The 21885-nt window shown below is 35.5% G+C and overlaps 1 protein-coding gene across 2 annotated transcripts in view; it reads right to left on the minus strand.

Annotated features, from left to right (window-relative positions):
* Positions 1-293: 293 nt before the first annotated feature.
* Positions 294-21885, minus strand: part of BLTP1 (bridge-like lipid transfer protein family member 1) — a gene marked incomplete at its 5' end in the record, with an annotated part of 191446 nt that continues 169854 nt past the window's right edge. For both annotated transcript variants that reach the window (XM_079697870.1, XM_079697869.1), the window contains 14 exons: positions 294-1053; positions 3389-3554; positions 6372-6506; positions 6921-7115; positions 8500-8703; positions 9379-9630; positions 12995-13212; positions 13427-13619; positions 13736-13893; positions 14313-14463; positions 15389-15646; positions 16356-16493; positions 18746-18925; positions 19733-19933. In XM_079697870.1, coding sequence (XP_079553996.1) covers positions 837-1053; positions 3389-3554; positions 6372-6506; positions 6921-7115; positions 8500-8703; positions 9379-9630; positions 12995-13212; positions 13427-13619; positions 13736-13893; positions 14313-14463; positions 15389-15646; positions 16356-16493; positions 18746-18925; positions 19733-19933 — 2666 coding nt within the window. In that variant the 3' untranslated portion in view covers positions 294-836. The remainder of the gene's footprint in view (positions 1054-3388; positions 3555-6371; positions 6507-6920; positions 7116-8499; positions 8704-9378; positions 9631-12994; positions 13213-13426; positions 13620-13735; positions 13894-14312; positions 14464-15388; positions 15647-16355; positions 16494-18745; positions 18926-19732; positions 19934-21885) is intronic.

A 21885-nucleotide genomic window follows, 5' to 3' on the forward strand; every position in this document is an offset into this window, starting at 1 on the left:
CTATTCTTTTAAAATTTATTATATTTACATGTATAATATTATACATATTCGTATGCACAAGGAATACATATAAATATATAAAGAATATAGTATAATAAAACAAATAGCTGTGTACTCACCAGTAGCTTAAGAAATAGAACAATACCTAATATTTCTGAAGCCTCTGCTGTACCTCTCCCTGAGATAATTTTTTATAAGTATTTTTTTCTGTGAAAACAGTAACTGACCCAGGATGGGCATCTATTAATTATAAAAATAGGCTATAAAAGGAAGAAAAGTCTCAAACAACTACAGACTGAAACCAATTATTGTGACTTTATTACAATAGTTACAAACAATACTTTAGTGGTATGTATTTGTATCACAATTACTCAAACTATATACAAATAGGTATTTATACAAGTCTACACTTAAAAAAAAGAAAAAGCAATTAATGTCCAAAAAAAAAAAAGTCACATTATCAACAAAATTTTTTTCTAAACATTATGGCCAATAACAAAGGAAATTCACAGTTATTCTGAAAATATTTTAAAGATGCAGGAATCATATTGCACATAATACAGTTATAAACCTTACTGAGCAAATGTGTATATTTTAATCTAGTTTTTCACAAAATTTACATTCTCATGCAATACTTCACTGTATACAGAATGGTGGAACTAGAATAAACAGGTTAACTTACAAACTTTTAATATAATGGCCACAAAATTAGAATTTTTTAAAGTTATATTTAAAATAATTTTACTATACAAAAAAACCCCCCAAAAACCCAACACTCCAGTGTAATAAAGCTTAACGGACAGAATCAAAATTTGTTCACAGATCAAGTTACATTTTTAGTGTTCTTCTTTATCTTTTCCTTTCTTTTCCTTTTCATCCTGTAGTGCAGTACCGAGTTTTTTAATAAGAACTGACAGAACCTTGTCCAGTGGGTCCATGACTCCTCTTTGAAGCCACTTAGGAATAGTAGTCCTGGCATGATGAAAGCCCAATTTTTGAAGAATATAATCAACGCCTACTGGATCAATTTTTCTTCCAGTCCAAGAAATTAATCTAAAATAATTATAAATTATTATTAAGGAGTACAGTGCCCTAGCACAGTCCTGAAGATAGGTTCAAGACAAAGTATTTTCAGTAGATGCAAATGATTATCTAACCTGCAATTCCTGGATTCACTGTAATAGCACTCAAAAAATGTGTGAGCCTACACAGCAACGGCATTTATGAATTTCATCGTGATTAATTTATTTTAGGCCTCAAGTTACATGGTCATCTTAAACCTTTAAAGGACATCTGGCTCATTCTAAAAGATGGTATTAACTTGATGGGGGGAATCCTTTCATGATGTACACGTATATCAAATCATGATGTTGTACACTTAAAATATCTGTTTTGTTAATTATACTTCAATAAAGCTGGGAGAAAAAGGCTAAAATTTACTAAGTGTTTGCTATGTGCTAAACATGTTTGAAGGAAGAACCATTTTCTCCCTATTCTTTCTATTTTCTTCCATATAGAAGAACAGCATTAGTGAAACACACCTGGTCTTTCTCTGCCCCCTTATTGATGATTTATCTGATTGGCAAATTAACAGAAGAACTGAGTAGTGTAGTTCAGTACCCTCCTCCCTACCTGCTCTTCAGGAGCCACTCATTTTGAACTGTTCCTCCATGCCATAGGTTTTTCAAGGACAGGCCCCTAAATAGTTAGCCCAAGACTGTTCGTGGCTACCTGTAGCTAGGTGAGTACACAAGGCTGCTGACTGCACAACTCTAGCATCCCTCTGCCCCTCACCTCCTACTTGAATTCTGCATCGAGACCCTGTAGGTAAGTCCAAACCTAGACTTTGTAATAGAAAGACATTGTTGCTTGACACCAAACCACATTCTGTTATCAGCTTTATAAGTATTAAAGCTGTAATTTTGATTTCCAGCTGCCTCTTGCTGTTTCAATTGATCCTGAACTTAGGTAGGGAAAAGGAGGGTATGAAGCACTGGTCTGCTAAAACTCTAATGGTTTAATAAGCTTTTTCCATTAATTAACTCATGTAACCACCCTGGAATGTAGGTAATACCATTTTCCAGATTTTTCATATGAGGCACCTGAGGCATTAGATCCTTTGGCCAAGGTCACTCAGCCACTATGCTATGTAGCTGGGCTTAGAGCCGGAGCCCTTAACCACAGGCTCCACCAGTATATCATATCGCTTAATCTCTTGATAGGTATCTAAAATATATATATATATGTGTTTATGGCAAATTTAACTTTTTATTCTCATTTTAAATTAAAAGATAGTCAATTTCATTATATTTATTGAGATTTACATATACTGAACAGTTTTCTGTATTAGGACCTTTGCAGTATTTTAATATTGACACTGTTAATATTTCTCATGAGTATATGTACTATTAATACCAAAGTGTATTGTTGATTTGGTTACAACATATTTTATTAAATACAAATTACTAACACAAAGTCACTACTTTCTGCTTATACAGGAGTCCACTGAATAATGGAGATCTTACTAGTTTGGAATGATTCTGTGGCATAAATATATCTGAAAAATAACATCTAAATGAAATATATATCATTCTGCAGAATGTTGTGCTGGACTTTTTTTGATACTGTTATTGCATGATGGACAGTTATAATTTGATTAACAAAGCAGAGGAGAGGAAAGAGGAAAATAACAGGAAGTTTGTGTTAAGTCACACACAAGGACATACAGAGCAAGTACCGCTAGTTACAGCAGAAGTTTAATGTAATTAAAACTAGAAAATACTTTGGAAAGTTTGATATGAAAACAATGTGATGTAGCTGGGATTGTGATTGTAGTAGAACATGACACAGAAAAGGAACCTAAATCTGAATTAAATCTGACATTTCAGGATGGTTTTATATTGCTTAGTATGCAGACAGAAAGACACTGTGACACTGTAGGTTCTATTACATTGTCATGACATATGTGAGAAATTGTAATGACTCCTTAATGATGATGTATGACTTCTGCATCTTACAAAAGTTTATTGTAGCTACCTCAAACACCTGAAAATAACATCCTGCTGAGATGGTGAAAAAATAATAGCAACTGCAAAAGTGGAGTTACTCTCATTTTTTACTGATTAACTGACAGGATATCATGTCACACACTGGATAGCTCGTCAGCACGGAGCTATTCTCAGTTGTTTGTGCTTCTTTTGCCTTGCTTAGAAGCACTTACAAGAGAAAAAAGGAGCAGCAAAAATATCAGTCAGAAGCTGTAGAGGTTGTGAGTGACTAACATAAAAATATTTTTTGGTAAACCATATTTAACCTGCTGCATTATTTATAACCTTTTTCTCATAATAATCTCATAGGAAATAGGTAAATATGTACACCCACTCCTTACCTAAGAGTGGGTTCTAGATGCCATGTATTGCACATAAAATCTCTCCAGTCCACAGTAGTGTAAGTGATGCTGTCTTCTCTGTCTTTGTCAGAGGAATTTTCATCATGAATGATAACTGGACTTTTCTGTCCTGGTCGAGTAGATAAAATCCGAGGTGGAAAAATAGCTATAAGGAAAATGATATATTAATATTGCAAATACATATCTTATAAATTTATTTTAAGTCACTAAATGAACAAAGTAATTGGCTCCATTTGTTTTTATTTATAAACTGGCCAAAGCCTCATTTAATTACATTTCTTAAAAAATATTTAAAAATAAGCCATAAGTAAGTGCCAGTTGTTGGTATTTCTTGGAGAAAGACAATATCGAAGTTATTTTATTCTAAGAATTAGAAATAACATGTCATCATTTATTTTTGAGTAATAGAACATGTTTTACATGTATCTGTGTGCCTAAAACATACAGTAAAGAATACTGAGATTTACTTGATAGCAGGCACAGGACACTGAAATTGACAGTTATAGGGCTCCTAAAGAAATGCCTGTAGATGGATGACTTTTTAACAGCTTTTTTGAGATGTAGTTCACTCGTTTAAAGTGTACAGCTCAATGGGTTTTTTTTTTTTTTTTTTTTTTTTTTTTTTGCGGTACGCGGGCCTCTCACTGTTGTGGCCTCTCACGTTGCGGAGCACAGGCTCCGGACGCGCAGGCTCAGCGGCCATGGCTCACGGGCCCAGCTGCTCCACGGCATGTGGGATCTTCCCGGACCGGGGCACGAACCCGTGTCCCCTGCATCGGCAGGCGGACTCTTAACCACTGTGCCACCAGGGAAGCCCTCAATGGTTTTTTAATGTTAATGCCTATATATATATATATATATATATATATTTGAACAGCTGTACTAACTTAGGAGTTTTTTAGGTAAGCAGTCTTTTCACTCTTCATAGTTGAGTACTCAAATGTTTTATGAAAAATGAAGTCTTTTAAAATTGGTGATCATAAATGATATATTTAAAATTGAATCTGGGACAAAAGTAGCTTTCATATGATCTTTAATAAATACAGCATTCCTATAGGGCACAGGTTTTCAAGACACAAATTGGGCATAAAATAATGATTAATATGAAATATGATATATATTATGTAGCTCTGGTTATAACTGTTAATTAGCAGTGGGATAATATATTCATTGGGAATGAACCTAGGCATGAAGCTGTACTCTCACACCACATCGGAATACAGATGTCTTCAGTTATTGCTTGGTCTGTTGCTCTGCTTTTGTTTATTATTGATGGTGGTTACAGTACTACAGTTTATCTGGATGTTCTAGGAATATGTTGATTCTGCTCTAGTCTTACATGCTGTTAAGAATTTTCTGAGGCATGTTTATATTTATTTTGCCCAACACTACTTGCTTTTAGTTTTTTTTTAAAAAAATATACTTACAGCTATTAAAATATTTTATTTATAATTAAAATCCCCATAAGTAATTTTGTTACTGTAAGTCCAATAATCAAGTCCCTATTTCCTCTTTTCTCATTGAAATAATGTCTTACAACAATTTCTATAAAAAATACATTTTAGAAGAAGCACACAGTTCATGGCAGGCCAACACAATATTTCATAAAGTGACAAAGGTTCCACATAATACCTGAGGGAAAGAAATCTGGCAGGCATTCATACCTAGGTAGACTAGAAAAGAATTCTGCACTTCACAGCTTTATCTAGAATCTGTGTTTCTCCACATTAAGTTTAAACATTAAGGCAGAGAGAAAAACAAGAGGATTAACAGTGATGGTATATTTTGTTGCTCTATGTGAAGACTGGATCTATGCATATTATACATAGCATTTCCTATTATACGCCTGCAGTCATTTTACTTGAGTGGCTCATAGATTTCTCCCAGCCATCATTATTGCTTTCACTCTCACTGAATTTTTGGCACATCTAGATTAAATAGTAATGGAAGAGCAATTCAATTTATGTATGCTATATTTACACTCTTTCCACATGGTCTTTTGAAAATCTGTCTTTGTTTTCTTCACTCAAACATTCATCATGAAGCTATTTTGAAATATCTACAAGATAAATTTTATATTTCTTCTTGGAAAAAATGAAGCAGTTATTATAGTGTGATTATAGTGTGACTTGATTATATTTAATAAATTAAATAAATTTCATCTATTTGAAGCAGTTTTTTTAAAAAGCACATGTGTTGTTTTTACCATTGTATATTCATATAGTTGCACAATAAATATTTATTGAGTGAATAAAGACCATATATTTGGAGAGCATTCCATATCATGACATTTTAAACTACCTCATTCTTTTAAACAGCTACAGAGTATTCCATTTCATTCTATGGACACACCATAATATATTCAGCCAATTCCATATGGATATTAGGGTCACCATATGTTTCTTAGTGGGCCAACATTTAAGTTTCCAGTGAGTAAAACCAATGTTAGCTAGCTCATGAAAACAAGACACCACTACTGAGGTCTAAATATTTATAAAAAAGATAATGTTCTGTGCATTCTAGACAGATATATCTTCTTATTTAATTCGGTTTTCCCAATTTTGTATGTAACTCTTGCTAACTTTATTATGTAGTTGTTTCTCTAGTCATTTCACTTTGACTAGCAATATTTCCTCAAAGAGGTTTTCTTTTCCAACTTTTGTGAGACTATCTTACTAGACCTGATAATATACAGAACATATATGGAAACATTGTGTAAAGTATAAAACACCATTCAGTTTGAGATATGGTTAGAAAAAAATGAAATGTACCTGGCAGATACTCAGAAAGTCTATCACATAGTCTTACTACTATATATTTATTGATATTTGTAACTCATAGAGGAAGGAGATACATTCTACCCATTTTATCACTAGACCATAAAAATCCATATAAATTGTAGTGAGAGCTGCCTTTCCTAAAGCTTGAAAGGAAAAACAAAAACAAAAACAATGTTACCCACCTTTTTCTTTTTCTTTAAGATAAGCTGACACTAAATCATGAAGAAACATGATGAGCTCAGCATCCATCGTCACACAAATGTGGTCAGTGAACTCTGTCACCACACTGCATTCTACCTTTGGCTTCAGGCTGGCGTCTGCAATGGCAAAGTTCTTTTACAGTAAAAGATTATTGAAATAAGTCCCTTCCTCTTCCCATTAACAAGGGATTTACATGGGTCCATGTAAATGCCTCCACTTAAATGCAATTTCTGTATATGACTTACAGAATGATGATGATAGTTTACTAAGCACTTTCCAAGTATATGCCATTTACTCATAAAAACCTGATGAAATCCTATTAGCTCCATTTGAGGAGAAAGAGGCACAAATGGAGTAAATTATTTGCCAGAGGTCATACAGCTGGTAAGAATATCAATCAATTTGAACCAGAAGATCAATTTCATTATATTATATTACAAAAATAACCTTCAGGGGAAAAAAAGAAGTTTGAAGATCCTTTAGAATTTTCTTAGTTAACTTTAGAAACTAAAGATTGTTTTTCCACATACTCTGTAATGAAGGTTCTTGTGGTTCTTGAACGTGAATAGATTTAAAGTCAAGCTGCATCCTTGGTAATGCAAAGATAGTCTCTGTTTCATGATTGTAGCTAGAACATCCTCTGAATCCACTCAGCAAACTAGAATTCTTCACTGTAGTGCTATTCTCAGTGTTATTAGCATCAACATTACGAAGCAGATTTAGCTCTACAAGCATAATGATAAAGACAATAAGAATCAAACCAACAGGCATTGATAAGCATATAGCTTTCATGACAGTGATACACAGAACTTTTATCATTTCAAAAGGCTGGAAAATGAATACATTTAAAAAAAGAGAGCCATATTTAAGCTTTGATTTTGAGACTAGTTATATGCCTCTATAAATATGGACACATTTATATATACATACATATACAAATATATATCTCACTATTCTCAATATTGAAGCTTTATAACATGATTTTGGATAAATCCAGTAAATTGTGTTTTTTTGTTTCTTGAATTTTGAATATTATTCTCAATTGAAATTGTATCTGAATTTAATGAAGGCGAAGTCTTAACCACTGGACTGCCAGGGAAGTCCCAGGAGGTCTTTTTTTTTTTTTATTTTTTTATTTATTTTTTTTTTTGCGTTATGTGGGCCTCTCACTGTTGTGGCCTCTCCCGTTGCGGAGCACAGGCTCCGGACGCACAGGCCCAGCGGCCATGGCTCACGGGCCCAGCCGCTCCGCGGCATGTGGGATCTTCCCAGACTGGGGCACGAACCCGTGTCCCCTGCATCGGCAGGCGGACTCTCAACCACTGCGCCACCAGGGAAGCCCCCAGGAGGTCTTTTTAAAGTAAAACATTCAAGTCTTAACAGGTCCCAGTCTAGTCAGCTTTTTAATACAGATGAAATGATTGGTAAAAGCAGTACTCTAAACTCTAACACAAAAACAACCACAGAATAAGAATTTTCATGACTGAATTACTACAAGACCAGTGAATCTAATTTACTTCCTTATCCTCCTTTGTTCTGAGAACATTTTTAACAGTCTCTGATCCCTAGGGTTGCCTGTGCGTAACAACTATTTTCCATGAGGCCCAAGCCATCTTCTTTTCCATTCTGAGAGGATTAAAAAAATTAATAAATTAAAAAATGAAAATCAATTTAAAAACTTCGTCAAAAGCCCTCTCTTTAAACTTATGACTTCATAGGATTACTAATATTTAGTTTCATTTTATTCCAGCCATCCTGAACCTTAATCTTTGGTATTCTATTACTTAGTTGTATAATAACTTTCCCAAACCTCCAATGTGAACATTGCTATAAAAATATTTTTCCAATTATAATAAACTTAATTTATTTAAACCAATTTTATTTTGAATGTTTTCAGTTACATCTAAAATAATTTTAGTCCATGAGATGTTGCACTACTAGGGTGGTGAATCATGTACTAATATTGCTACTTAAGGCAGCTGGAATAAAACGAAAATTGTTTAAAGAAATGGAAATTCTCCCTACACTTAAATTCTAAACACAGTCAACAGAGCCCAAAATAGAGAGAACAAAACAAAATAAATCTCTCCAAAGAATCAAACTTTTAACCTTCATTTCTTGTGGCTGTAACGTAATTGAACCATTCTTTCACACTTGCTACTCCATGGGGTGGATTTTCATGGCGACGCCTTGTTATCTTGGTTATTGTTGCCATAGGACTTTCCAAAGCACCGCATGGTTTGGTAACCATGGTATTATGGCCCAGATGAAAATCCAGTGTTTGTACAATATATGTAGAATGATCACTAGCGCCTAGAGAGGAAAAAAAGTTTCTCAGTGTAACAAACTATATTTAGATGCAAGAAAAGTTGTGGTCCTAGAGCAATAAATTTAGCTAGGTAAGTCATACATAGTAAGGAGTACAAAAGAGAGAAAAAAATTCACAAATACTCTTTCTTTTAGTTATAACTGGATCTATCCCCAAGAAGATGAAGAACATCAACCATTTTTTTCCTTCATCATTAAGAAACCACTGAGTAGAAAATTAAAGCTAAAAGAAACTGTAAATAGAGGTAAGAGCACAGCCTGCCCATAAAAGTTTTGTAAAATAGTATTGACTGGCAAGTAATTTCCTTACACTACCACTGTGTGTCATCTTCTCTTCATGTTTTTATAAGAAATTTTTACAATAACTATTATTTTGACTGTGGCCAGCCACAGCAACAAAAACTTTAATTGCCTAAGTAAGAAACAGAGTGAGATGGTAAGTTCAGAAATAAGTCCTTTAACATGTCCCAGACTTTATAGATACTGACTCATTGGCAGTGAACTCCTTGACACTGTCAGATACATGATAATAAATAGAGATGGATTTCAGAAATACCATAAGAAAAAGAGATAAAAGATATGAGAAAAGAAAATTACTTTGTCATATATAATCATATAAGAAGATGGGGAAAAGTGAAAGCTGAGAATGTGTCAGTTTACCATCTTCCCAGATTTTTTGAGCTTCAGTCCAAAAAGCAATATTTGGTTCCTCTAAGTGAAAAAGGGCCCATGATTTTGAACGGAAATTTGGACCATGAAAACAAGCTAGTGTCATATGATTTCCATGTAAGCTCATTGATCCTCCAAACTGCATTCCATCTTCTGGTAATGGAATCTGAAATAAGGATATGTGGCATCCTGATACCACCTTCAATACTCCAGGCCAATGTCGATGATGAGCTGCATCGAGCACTGCAAGAAAACAAATAACCAGTTATCCTGAAATATCTCATGAACATCCTGAATGCTGGGTAGGAAAACAGCAGGTGGCTACTTTCTACAGCTGAAGTGACTCAGATAACAGATGAAAACAACAGTTCAGTCCCTGGTTAACATTAAGCAGAAGCTAATAAGGATACAGCCTGGGAAAAGATGCTGTGTAAGGACGGCTAGAACTCAGGAAAGTAGCAACTTGCTAATAACAATTACAACTAATGCTTCTGTAATGATTAATGATTTACAAAGTGCCTGCATGAAATTTTATGTAATTCTCACAGTATCTTTGTAAACTAGGTATTTCATCTAGACTCTTCAAGTGAAATAGAAGAGGGGTTAAGTGAACCAGTGATCAGAAGGCCTAGAAATCAAAGGCAGATCCCTGATTTTAAGTACTGGAAAAAAAATCTTTTATACCCTTTGCTGCTCAAAAGTGAGGTCTGAGGACCAGTGGCATTAACATCGCCTGGGTGCTTGTTAGAAATTCACTCATGTCCACCCCAAATCTACTGCATCAGAATCTGCATTTTAAAAAGCTCTCCAGGTGTTTCAGATGCACAGTAAAGTTCAAGAAGAACTAATGAGATATACAGTTGACCACTGAACAACATGGGGGTTAGGGGCACTGACCCTCCACACAGTCGAAAATCCACGTATAACTTATGGTTGGCCCTCCACATCCACACTTCCTCAGGATTCAACAAACCATAGATGGTGTAGTACCACAGTATTCATTACTATTGAAACAAAATCTGTGCGTGGGCCTGCACAGTTCAAACCCATGTTTTTCAAGGGTCATCTGTACAATTCATATTTCTATTTCCCACTTATTCCAATAATATCCTTTTGGCTGTTTTCCACAATTCTCATTCTGGATCTAACCAAGGATCATACATCATGATCATGCAAGGATCATGCATTAGTTGGCATATCTCTTTAGTTTCCTTTAATCTAAGATAATTCCTTAAGCCTGTTTGTTTCCCATGACAAAGACTTTTTGGAAGAATCCAGGCCATGCATTTTTGGGAACATCCCTCTATTTGTATATATGTCTGATACCAATTCTAGTTTAAAGGAAATGCAGGGACTAGGGGAACAAGATAAATGAAACCACAAGGAAGCAACTGAAAAAGACCCAGAAAGTAGGATATTCTGCAGGACAACTGGCCAAGTCTCTTCAGCAAGTCAGGTCACTAAAAAAAGGACTATACTGAATTTAAAAATAGTAAAGGAATATAACCATTTTTAATCTGTGATCTTGAATTGGATATACTGGTTTGGACAAACCAGTTGTAAATATAATTTTAGATCAGTTGTAGACTGTGCTGAGGTGGCTAGAGGAGATAATTAGCACAATGGAAAGTTCGAGACTGTTGACTGGAAAAGCCTCAAAACAATATGAATAATGTTTTGGTAAAAGGTACATATGTGTGTGTGTGTATACATATACATACACACACACATATACATACACACACACACGCATAGAAAAGTATCTGAAAGTATATACTCTGAAGTGTTCACAGTGATGATTTCTGGGTGGAATGTGATTTTTTTTTGCTTGTATATGTTTTCTCATTTGTTTTCCCAATGCACATGTACTGCTTATGTGCTAATAAATCATTAAAAATTATCCTGCTTCTGACTACTTTTCACTTTTACCACTCTCTCTCTAGTTAAGGCCACCATCGTCTGTTGCCTGGACTCTCAGAAAATCCTCCTTACAATGGTAATGTAAGTCTGTAGCAATGGTAATTATTGCAGTGATTTCCTTACTTTCATTCTTTTTTTTTTTTTTTTTTGGTACGCGGGCCTCTCACTGTTGTGGCCTCTCCCATTGCAGAGCATAGGCTCCGGACGCGCAGGCTCAGCGGCCATGGCTCACGGGCCCAGCCGCTCCGCGGCATGCAGGATCTTCCAGGACCGGGGCACGAACCCGTGTCCCCTGCATCGGCAGGCGGACTCCCAACCACTGCGCCACTAGGGAAGCCCCTTACTTTCATTCTTAACCACCTTGGTCTGTTCCCCACACAGCAGCCAGAGTGATGCTTTAAAAAGGATTAATTTTTAAAAAAGTGAATCAAATAATATCAGATCTGTTCAAAGCTCTCCAATAGCTACCCATCATATTAAAAATCTTATCTTTGGCCTCTCTAAATTCATGTCCAGTATTTTCTTGCTTGCTTGCTCACTCTGTTCCACCACAGTGGGCCACCTTAATGATCCTCAAACAAGTACGTTTCCTCCCGACTGTAGGAGCTTTGCACCTTTCGGTAGCCTACTTTGCCCAGAACTCTCTTCCCCAGATCTTAGCCTAGCTCTCACTTCAGAAAAGGTTTCCCTGACTACCCTTTCTCAAACAGCTACCTTCACAGTATGTATCACAGACTCTATGATCCTGCCCCTGCTTTGTTCTTTTTCTCAGCATTTCTCTCTACCTGAAATTATCTTACATACTTACTTAGCAAATTTGTTATCATCTGTCTCTCCCATTAAAATGTAAGCTCCATGAGGGTAGGAATTTTTTCTACTAGTAGATCTCCTAGGCCTAAAACAGTGCTTAAGAACACGGTTGATGGGCTTCCCTGGTGGCGCAGTGGTTGAGAGTCCGCCTGCCGATGCAGGGGACACGGGTTCGTGCCCCGGTCTGGGAAGATCCCACATGCCACGGAGCAGCTGGGCCCGCGAGCCATGGCCGCTGGGCCTGCGCATCCGGAGCCTGTGCTCCGCAACGGGAGAGGCCACAACAGTGAGAGGCCCGCGTACCGCAAAAAAAAAAAAAAAAAAAAAAAAGAACACGGTTGATACATAATAAAAATTTGAATTACTGAATGAAAATCTGCCTAATATGACACAGGTAATAAATCCAAACTCAGACATTCTGATTCTATAGCCCATGCTCTAAACCAGAACATGGTGTTGTCATATTTAGATTCAAGAGCATGGAGTATAGTTGTATGTATTAAACAGTCAAATGAACATGAGTAATGTAATGGGAAATACAATGTACGCTATTCAGAATAAAAGAAAATATATCTAATCATTAGTTGTAACTTGTAATTATGTAATAAAGTAAGAATTAATTTGTAGTGTAGTGATGTAATCTGTAATAATGGCATGATTGTAGATGAGCTGTGGCAGGGGGAGGAGATAATGAATGAATGACTTCCCAAATGATGGCCTCTAATTCCACTGGTGGGTAGGAAATTGGGTACTTTGCTGAGTGAGCAGGATAAAAAGCATATGGACCACTTTTTAAGTATGGTATATAGATATTATTTTAAATGAACACATATTTAGTGAAAGATAAAGCATATATAAAGCCTTAGTCTTCTCTTACATTGTTCTTGTGAACTTTTCTCTAGGTTATTAGTCATTGTCTTAGGTGGAAGATAAGGAACTGGTCCCCAGGTAGACAGAGCTCGTTTGCTGGTGTCAAACTGTTGAGTGAAAAATTCCTGCAGCTTCATTCCTATTTTTATCAGGTCTGGTGTAGTTGATCTTGATATCATTACTTGGAAAATATCCCACTTCAGATCTCCATGGACAAAAATTTCACTAGAGCATAAAACAGAATCTTTTATCATATATATTACAGAAGACACTTTAAAAGCACAAGAAAAAGTCTCTTCCCCACCAGTTTTTTCATTCATATTAATTGTATGATATAAAATCACTGTGCAGGAAAAATGGTTTGTGTTTTCTCACTGGATGATAAAAATATGTTGAGTAGTCATGTAAAGTACTGAAAAAGTAATATTTTACTAAATACCTTTTATCAGTAATGCTTGAATCCAGTGTGTTATACAGATTTACTTTCCATTCATCCTGAAGCTTGAGATCAGCATTACTGAAGATACCCATGAGAATACTTGAGCCCATGTAATCAACACGAGCTTCAGTAGAACCCATAGTAATCTGAATTTTGTGACTGGGTTGCTGATTTGGATGTTCAGAAATATGAGCTAAAATAGAAACAATAATTACTTTGCACAGAAATGCCTCATGGGAAAAACTCATCAAAATCAATTTTCAAATACTTTTCTTCAACATATTGTTCAGTTGTAAAATTTCAACATACCAACCATCTCCAAAGCATTGACATCTATAGTCCCTCCAACTACTCCTCCTTTAGAATCTAACTGTGATCTTCCTAGACCAACAGACATGCTTATCTCTCGATCTCGATTACTTCCTACTGACAGACGGCCCTGGCTCTTCAAACCACTAGTTGTCCAGCTATAAAAAAGAAAAAGTGTTATTAATTAGACATATGGCTTCCCAAGTCAATGAATTAAAACAGGAGTTAGATGATTTCAAAAAAGTTGGACAATGAAACAATACATTTCTTATAAAAACTATGGTAAACATTTGAATATTAACATTAATGATGAAGCTTTCTTCTTAACTAGATAATTATGCTATTTTCCTTATCATTTTCTATCTTTTTAGAAGACATATTTCATGCTGTTTTTATGTTACAATCTCTTTAGGATTAAACCATTTTCAGGATAAAGCAAGGCATATAATCTTTTTATCTACTGTCTTCACTGTCTCAAACATTGCAGCATTAAAAAAAGGTTTTGAATTGCTTTACTACAATTAGAAAAATTACAACTAATGATTAAATATATTTTCTTTGTATCTGAATAGCTTACGTTGTATTTCCCATTACATTACTCATATTCATTTGAACGTTTAATTGCTTCAGGTTGATAGCAAACACGACAAGTGTTTCCCATGGGGTCCCTTGTTGGCTTGCTGCTCTGTTTGATTTGTTAAAAGGAGTTGATGTTTTTGAAAGTGAATCTAAAAATAGAAAATCAAATGTACATTCACATAGATGCTCAGCCAATTACAAAGCAAAAACTACTCATCACTATAATCCAGAAAATAAAATTATGATATTCTTGTGTTAAAACCTAACATTTACTAGCTGTCATATTGCCTCCAAAATATTAATAGTTACCATTTACTGAACGGTCAGTAAGGGTTGCCAGCCTTACTTCTTGAAAGCTCATAGTTCTGTATGAGCTCCATCTTATATGAGGAGATTCTGGTGTGCATGGGATATAGCAGCACAGATCATTTATCACCCTAGGATTTCCTTACCAAAGGAGAAAATCATAAGTTGCTGCTGCCAAGAAGAGAACTTGGAAGGCAAGTGCCATTCTGAAATGCAGAGGCTGGCTGGGGTGCTTGTCTTCTGTGTTCTTATGGACTCAGTATATATCCTGAGTCCTGCATTGACTCATTATATATCCTGAGTCCTGCATTGACTCATTATACTCTAATCTTACCTTGTGACATGAACTACATCATTCATTTTATATACTTAGACACAAGTAGAGCCTTGAGCACATAAGAGTTAAAAAAAAATAGTGGCTGAGTAAAAGAATGACTGAAAGAATGCAAAGATTAACTTTTTCAATATGGAGTTTACAACACTGTAGGTTTGTTTTACTTCCTGTGGTGCATGCTAACACTATGTTCATTCCTCTCTCCCTATCCCTTTTCAAAGCGACTAGCCGTCCAGCTGTCTCTTCTGCTAGCAAATACTGTGAAGTGCTTTGTCTGTTGTTTGGTTTGGGGTTCCTCCCTCAACCCCGCATCTCCATAAAAACCTGCAAGAGAATAACTTCCTGCATTTGGGGCAGAAGTCTGGGCGTAACTAATTAAAATTTTTATCTTGGGGTCACTGGAGGACTACTGATAACAAGGAGAGCAGTGTTACCTCTTTGGGGAACTGAAGAATCAGACACACTCCTTGACCTTATGGAAGCTGGGGATTTTAGGCTCTGTGCTGCTGTCCCTGGTGACATGGTGCTGTTTGTCATATGCTCATTGAACACATTAGGTGACTGAGGCATGTGGGTGAAAGAGGATGACTGACTAGGCTGCTCCCAGGTCCTGCAGTAAGCTTTTCTTGAAGATTCGGGGGAAAGGTGTTGGCTTACACCTTCAATGGAATCAGGTGTCCCTGGGCCAGATGCTAACAGAAAAGTAGATAGCAAAAACAAAATTAACAGGGTAATATCACCATGTTATAAAATAAGGAATTTCACCACTCCACCATTTCTAATCACATTTTATATCCCTTCCAGTTCTCTGACAACTGTATGATGTACAGTTTGCAAAGTACATTCCAGCATGTTATTTTTTAAAATTCTCACAGAAACTCCATGAGATGGGTAGGACAGGCACTCTGTCCCATATTACAGATGAGGGAATAGACCCAGACCCAGATTTCTGATATTTTCTACTGTATCATGCTAACTCTGTCTTTCACTTACGCAGTGTAATACTACAACAATATCTAAGTCCACGAGAAAAAATGCAATATGATAGCATGTCCCCAATATATTCTATTTTCCATGTTTAACCATGATTAACTTGGTTAAATGTATTTCTGCGTTTCCAGATTTTACAAAGATTACAGGGTAATCATTACAGAATAAAAATCAGCTGAACTTAACCCCTGAGAGTGCAAGTATTTTGTGACCTCCAGTGCTAGTGCACTCCCAGTGGTTATTTGAACATTAAAGGGGCTCCACTGACATTTGCTGAATGAGTGAAAGAATTGCAGGGTAAAACTTACCAAGTAAGACAAAGTTTGTGTTATCAATCATGGATCTTGTTACTATTGTAATCAAAATGAAAAGCAGCCTAAGTATAATTTATAATTACATAAACAAGCTTACTTGGCAAATTTATAGTTTGGTCTCCAAGGAACAGGCGTCTTGCAATACTCCTCCTATACCAAGCTCTTGGAAATGCCAGAATTTCACTGAGGCGGCGCATATCATATTTAAAGGAAGCAGACCCTATATCACAAACAGCTGATACATAAATAAAGTTTGTTAGAACACATTTCCAAAACCTTTAATATTTTCACATGGTAGGTAATAATAGGACATGATATCACACAACTGAATTATAATTCTGTTACAATTCATGAAATACCAAAATAAGTTATATAGTGTGATTAGTAAGTGATAATGTGTTCCACAAATGATAAAAATAGCACATTCTGCACTGTTAGTTCCATTTTTAAGGTGAGGGCAAATTGGAATTCTATTATCAAGTGATGATATCGTGAAATTCTCAGAGAGGATCTAAAGATCAGTCTTACAAACAGCTTCCAGCTTTAACATAGAGCTCTTCTCAAATATGGGAAATGAATCATCAGGATGAGCGAGAATACAAACTTCCTCAAAAGTAGCTGCAAACCAAATAACTATGGCAAAAACTACTATTTTCCTTTTAGACAGAAAGTAGCGACTTGTCAATCTGAAAGCACTCTCATGGCTGTCTCTAGGGGTTCTGCTCTGAGCACACTGCTGCTTTTGCTTCATGTGCCTTCTGTTCCTCCACCATAGCTTCTGTTGCATTTACATGCCAACATCTCCCAAACCTGAAGTGTCTGTTTCAGTCTGAGCCCATATCCACACAGCTCATTAGCCAATTGCCTACCAGACCCTTTCACCTCAAGGTCATATAGGCATTTCCTTCTTTATTTTCTATCTAAGTTAATGACCTCACTGTCCCTTCAGTCACCTAAGCTAAAAGTTTGAGGCATCCTTGTCTCCTCTACTGCTCCTCATACAACTTGTCCTTAAGCTTGTGGACTCTCATATTTCTCTTGAAACCATTCCCTCTACTCTTTTTTTCCTATAACAACTCAGGCCCTCATCCCCTATTGCTTAGTCTGTTTCAACAGCTTCCTCAAGCATCTTTCCACTCTACCACCCCTTTTCATTCAACCATCAACTCCCTTCCTAAAACATCAATCTGAAGCATCATTCCTTTTTTTTTTTTTTAATGTAAACATTATTTTATAATCCGTATATAATTTTGGTTGTTTTTTGTGGTAAGAACACTTAACATGAAATCTACCAGCTACAGATTTTTAAACGTACAATACAGTATTGTCATCTTTCGGGACAATGTTGTCATACCATTTCTTAAAAATGCTAATGGCTTCTCCCCACTCAAAGGATCAGAACCCTATTCTTTAGCCTGGCATATGAGTCCCCCCTACCCCAATCATGTCCTGGGCTATTTTACCAGCTTTACCTCTAGCCAACTCCTCTCTCCCTCTGGCCTCACCTACTGTGTACAACTAACTAAATGTTCAGTTATACCAATGCTTCAGCTTCAGTGAATCAAAGTATGATCCAAAAGCATACTTTTTGACACTTTTGTACCATTAAATACCATGTTGCTATAGCCAAGGATATTCCTACATAATTCTGAAGATCTGGTCCAACATCATCTCCTTTGTGAAGCTTTCTCTGATCACTCATATAAAGCAGAATATGTTTCCTCCTCTTTAAGTAAACCTTCATTATAGGATTTATCACACTGCACTGTAATTTGTCTACTCATAAGACCTTCCCTTATTCATGCCTGCACCTTCAAGCATCTAGCAGAGTGCCTGGCACAAGTTCACTGTAAAATAAAGGCTCAATATATGTTTGATGAATGACCAAACATATATTGTGTTGAGTGAGTTAAGTATACTTACTATATCTTTTCAGTTAATAATTTAAAGATTTTTCACTTGCATAGTACTCTGAATTCTTCAAAATGTTCTACATGCATTTAATTTTAAATACTCAAATCACAACGTAAAGAAAATGAGCAAGTAATCTGTCCATAGTTATGTAACTAGTTATAAAGCTGGCAACACATATGCACACAACTCAAGATCTAATGACACCAAGTAAAAAATTTCCAACACTCATCTCTCCTTAGTGTTTTAAGAAGTTCTAATTAAAAAATCAAACAAAAAGTCAGAAATTTTACCAATTCATGGTAGAGAAGCAAAGAAGCCGTTTTCAGTGATTCAATTAGGCATATTTTGGCCCTTGGGTGATATTTCCATGTATTTATCTAGCAATCATATTTCTAACATTGATTACCTGGACTGAGATAATACTTGGCTGGACAGTTATTCTTCTCCTTTAAATCAATTTATCACTGAATGCTTAATATTACTAAATGTATTTAATAATTAAACACGAAAAGGAGGCCCTTATTTAATTCTGGAAAAACAATATTTTAATTAAAAAACTATAAAATTGAATACCAGATATATTTATTAGTGTAGTGTCCATTTTGCTTGCAGACTTGCTTACAGACTGACTTTCAAAAAATGAGGCACCTCCTGAACGCCTTATCCGAGACAAACTCACTTTTACGAACTCGAGATTTATACTGAGTGAGTCTTTTCGACCAGTGACTGAAGTGGCTTCTTCATCCACATTCCCTTTAAAAAAAAAAAGAAAAAAAACCCCAAAAACACATGCGTATGAACACACACACACATATATATGTATACACACACACACACACAACTATCTTACATGAAATTATGAAATCGCATGAAATTATCCAATAGGCTAGAATATGCTATCAAATAACATCACTTAAGTGAGTAAAAATTTAAACAGAATGACCTAATGAGCATTAGGCATTCCTAACAATAATTTTATAGGTTCAAGCCCATAAACATAATAGATGATTTTTACAGCATCTCTCCAGCAAAAATTAGGATGGACATGGAGTGTGTGTCTTTATTATTTGTCTAAATAAGTCAAGAGACATTCACTAATATCAACATCCTATGCATTTTTAGTGGTAAATCTGCACTTTAAATGCCAGGGGAATTTAAGTTCACTAAATAACTAGTAATAATAGTCTCACTTTAAATTAACAAATGTGATGCACACCCTTTAAAAATTTACTATTTATAAAATATAATTTGTTATACAAATAGTAATTTGATGAAACATTTAAAATTTAAGTAACATAAGTAACGATATCTGAAGCGACTGCACAGTGTATATCACTTATAAAATATTTGGAGTTTTAAAATTCTTATATAATTGATTTACCTACATTACTTATTTCATATTTCTATTTATTATGTAGAGACAGGATAGATATTATCAAGAAGAAAAATAAAAGTTTCTGATCTCATTTTATATCCATTATTAAAGATAACATTTCTAAAAAGATCAAAGCTTGAAAAGATGCGATAAATTTGAAAAAGATGCAGACATGCCAAGTATACCTAATCCTCCTGATCCAGGTGTAAGGCCAGAAACAGCAGTTTTTTGTTTCCCTGCTCCATATGGATGAAATACATAAAGGGAAAAGTCAGACATGCACGCAGTGAAGCTCAACCCAGATGAACTGCTGCTGGAACTGGTCAGATCTGACTGACTACTACTATGTCGACTTCTGCCAAGAGGGCTGCCTAATCCTGACAAACCTACAGGGAACACAAGAACACCAAAATATTTATAAGCCACAGAAAATTTTAAAAACTGTCACTAATATAGTCTCAAGAAACAAACATGACTTGAAAATAAAGTGAAAATAGTCAAATATTAACCGATCAATAGAGTTAAATCCTTGAAATTAAAATGAGGACTTAGATGTATTTTCCAGTTAATTTACTTCGTAAACTAAGGCTGAATATTCTGTTCATCTTTGAAATAATTATTTATACATATTACTGGCCAACTCCATGGTTTCCTGTTTCTTTTCTCCTTTGTTCTACAGGAAGCAGGCCGTGGAAGAGGTACAAAACAGCTGGGTTTTAAGCAATGGAAGAGAAGAATGAACTGTAAAAAACCCAAACCATATAGCTGGAGTCCACATTTCCCAGAAACAGTGGAAACAGAGTAAGGTACACAAATAGAGAAAGTTAAAGATCTCCTTCTCTTAGGCAGCTACGTGCCCTCACTGGCAACATCTACCATGGGTGGACAGACTAATTCCAAATGTGCTTTAAACATAAAAAAATATGAGACTGTCTGAATGGAGCTTTATATGATTTGCCAGTGATTCTAAAATACGTATCTCCAGACCAGACTTCTTTTGGATTCATATATTGCCGCTGGTTACTTGACATCCAGCTAGAATGGATCACAGACATGTGATCACCGACATGGTAAGAGAAAGCTTACCATGTCCAAAACTGAACTGATCTTTTCCCCTAATCTGCTTTTCTTCCAGTATTTCCCATCTCCATAAGTAACACTTCCATGCAAATAGCTCAGCCAGAAACCTGGGAGTTATCTGTCATCCTTCCCACTTCTAACTTCCTATCATGCAATTTATCACCATACCATTTCTATGTCTAACAACATATATCAAGTATGTCCATTTTCCTCCATCTTACTATTGCTATTCTAGCCTAAACAATGATCAATTCTGGGCTGCTGAAATGGCCAACTTCTCTCCCTGCTTCCTTCCACTCCTGTTCTCCTCAAAGCAACTGCCACACTGCAGCTGGACTAGTGTTCTAGAAGTGTGAATGATAATCACGTCCACTTCCCTGCTTAACCTCTCGGTGGCTTCCCTGAATGATATGGCTCTTTCCTATCTATATAAATCTTGCTTATGACAGTATACCCTTTGTTCACCATGCTCCACTTATACTAGTTTTATTCTTTTTATTTTTCAAAGTTGTCAAATTCTTTCCTACTTAATTCTTGTATTCTGTACCTGGAGTGTTTATTCCCTCAACTCTCTGCTTGGCTAACTCATACTTAACCGACTTCATGTTTCCACTTAAAACATGTTTGTTTGCTTATTATCTGTTTCTCCAAATTCAATTTAAGTTCCATATTAGCAGGCACTATGTCTGTTAGCTAAGTTCACTACAGTATATCCAACCCCTAGTACTGACCCAGAACTCAGTAAAGTTCAGTAAAGATCCTTTAAAAGAATGGATATTGTCATAACCTACATTTCTTATACATTTATCCTCATCATCATTCCTTCTTTCATGTTTTATGATGATAGAATAAGGGGTGCTGTTTCATTCTTTAATTTTCTAAAATAAATGTGGACATAAAAATAGCTGCTCATTTTATTTTCCTCTCATTATATATTTCTAGCATAGTACATATATACTGCTATAATAATTTGTGTTAATAATTTGTGATATTTTGTCATTAAGAAAAAAGTGAATATCCCAACAGAGAAATGGGCATGGGCATATTTATCCCCCTCTGTCAAACAGCCAATAAAGTAACAATCATATTAACAATGACTGAAAATAAATTTAAAGCAAAGTGTTGAGAAGAGTACAGTGAACTTGGCGTTCAGACACGTTGTGGTGAAGATGCAGAAATCTTTATAGTCTTACTAGAGAGTAAAATATATCAAACACCTTAAAATGTTTACACTCTCTGACTTAGGAATTCCACTTTT

The sequence above is a fragment of the Hyperoodon ampullatus genome, assembly GCF_949752795.1.
Source record: "Hyperoodon ampullatus genome assembly, chromosome: 1".
In the NCBI taxonomy this organism is placed as follows: domain Eukaryota; kingdom Metazoa; phylum Chordata; class Mammalia; order Artiodactyla; family Ziphiidae; genus Hyperoodon; species Hyperoodon ampullatus.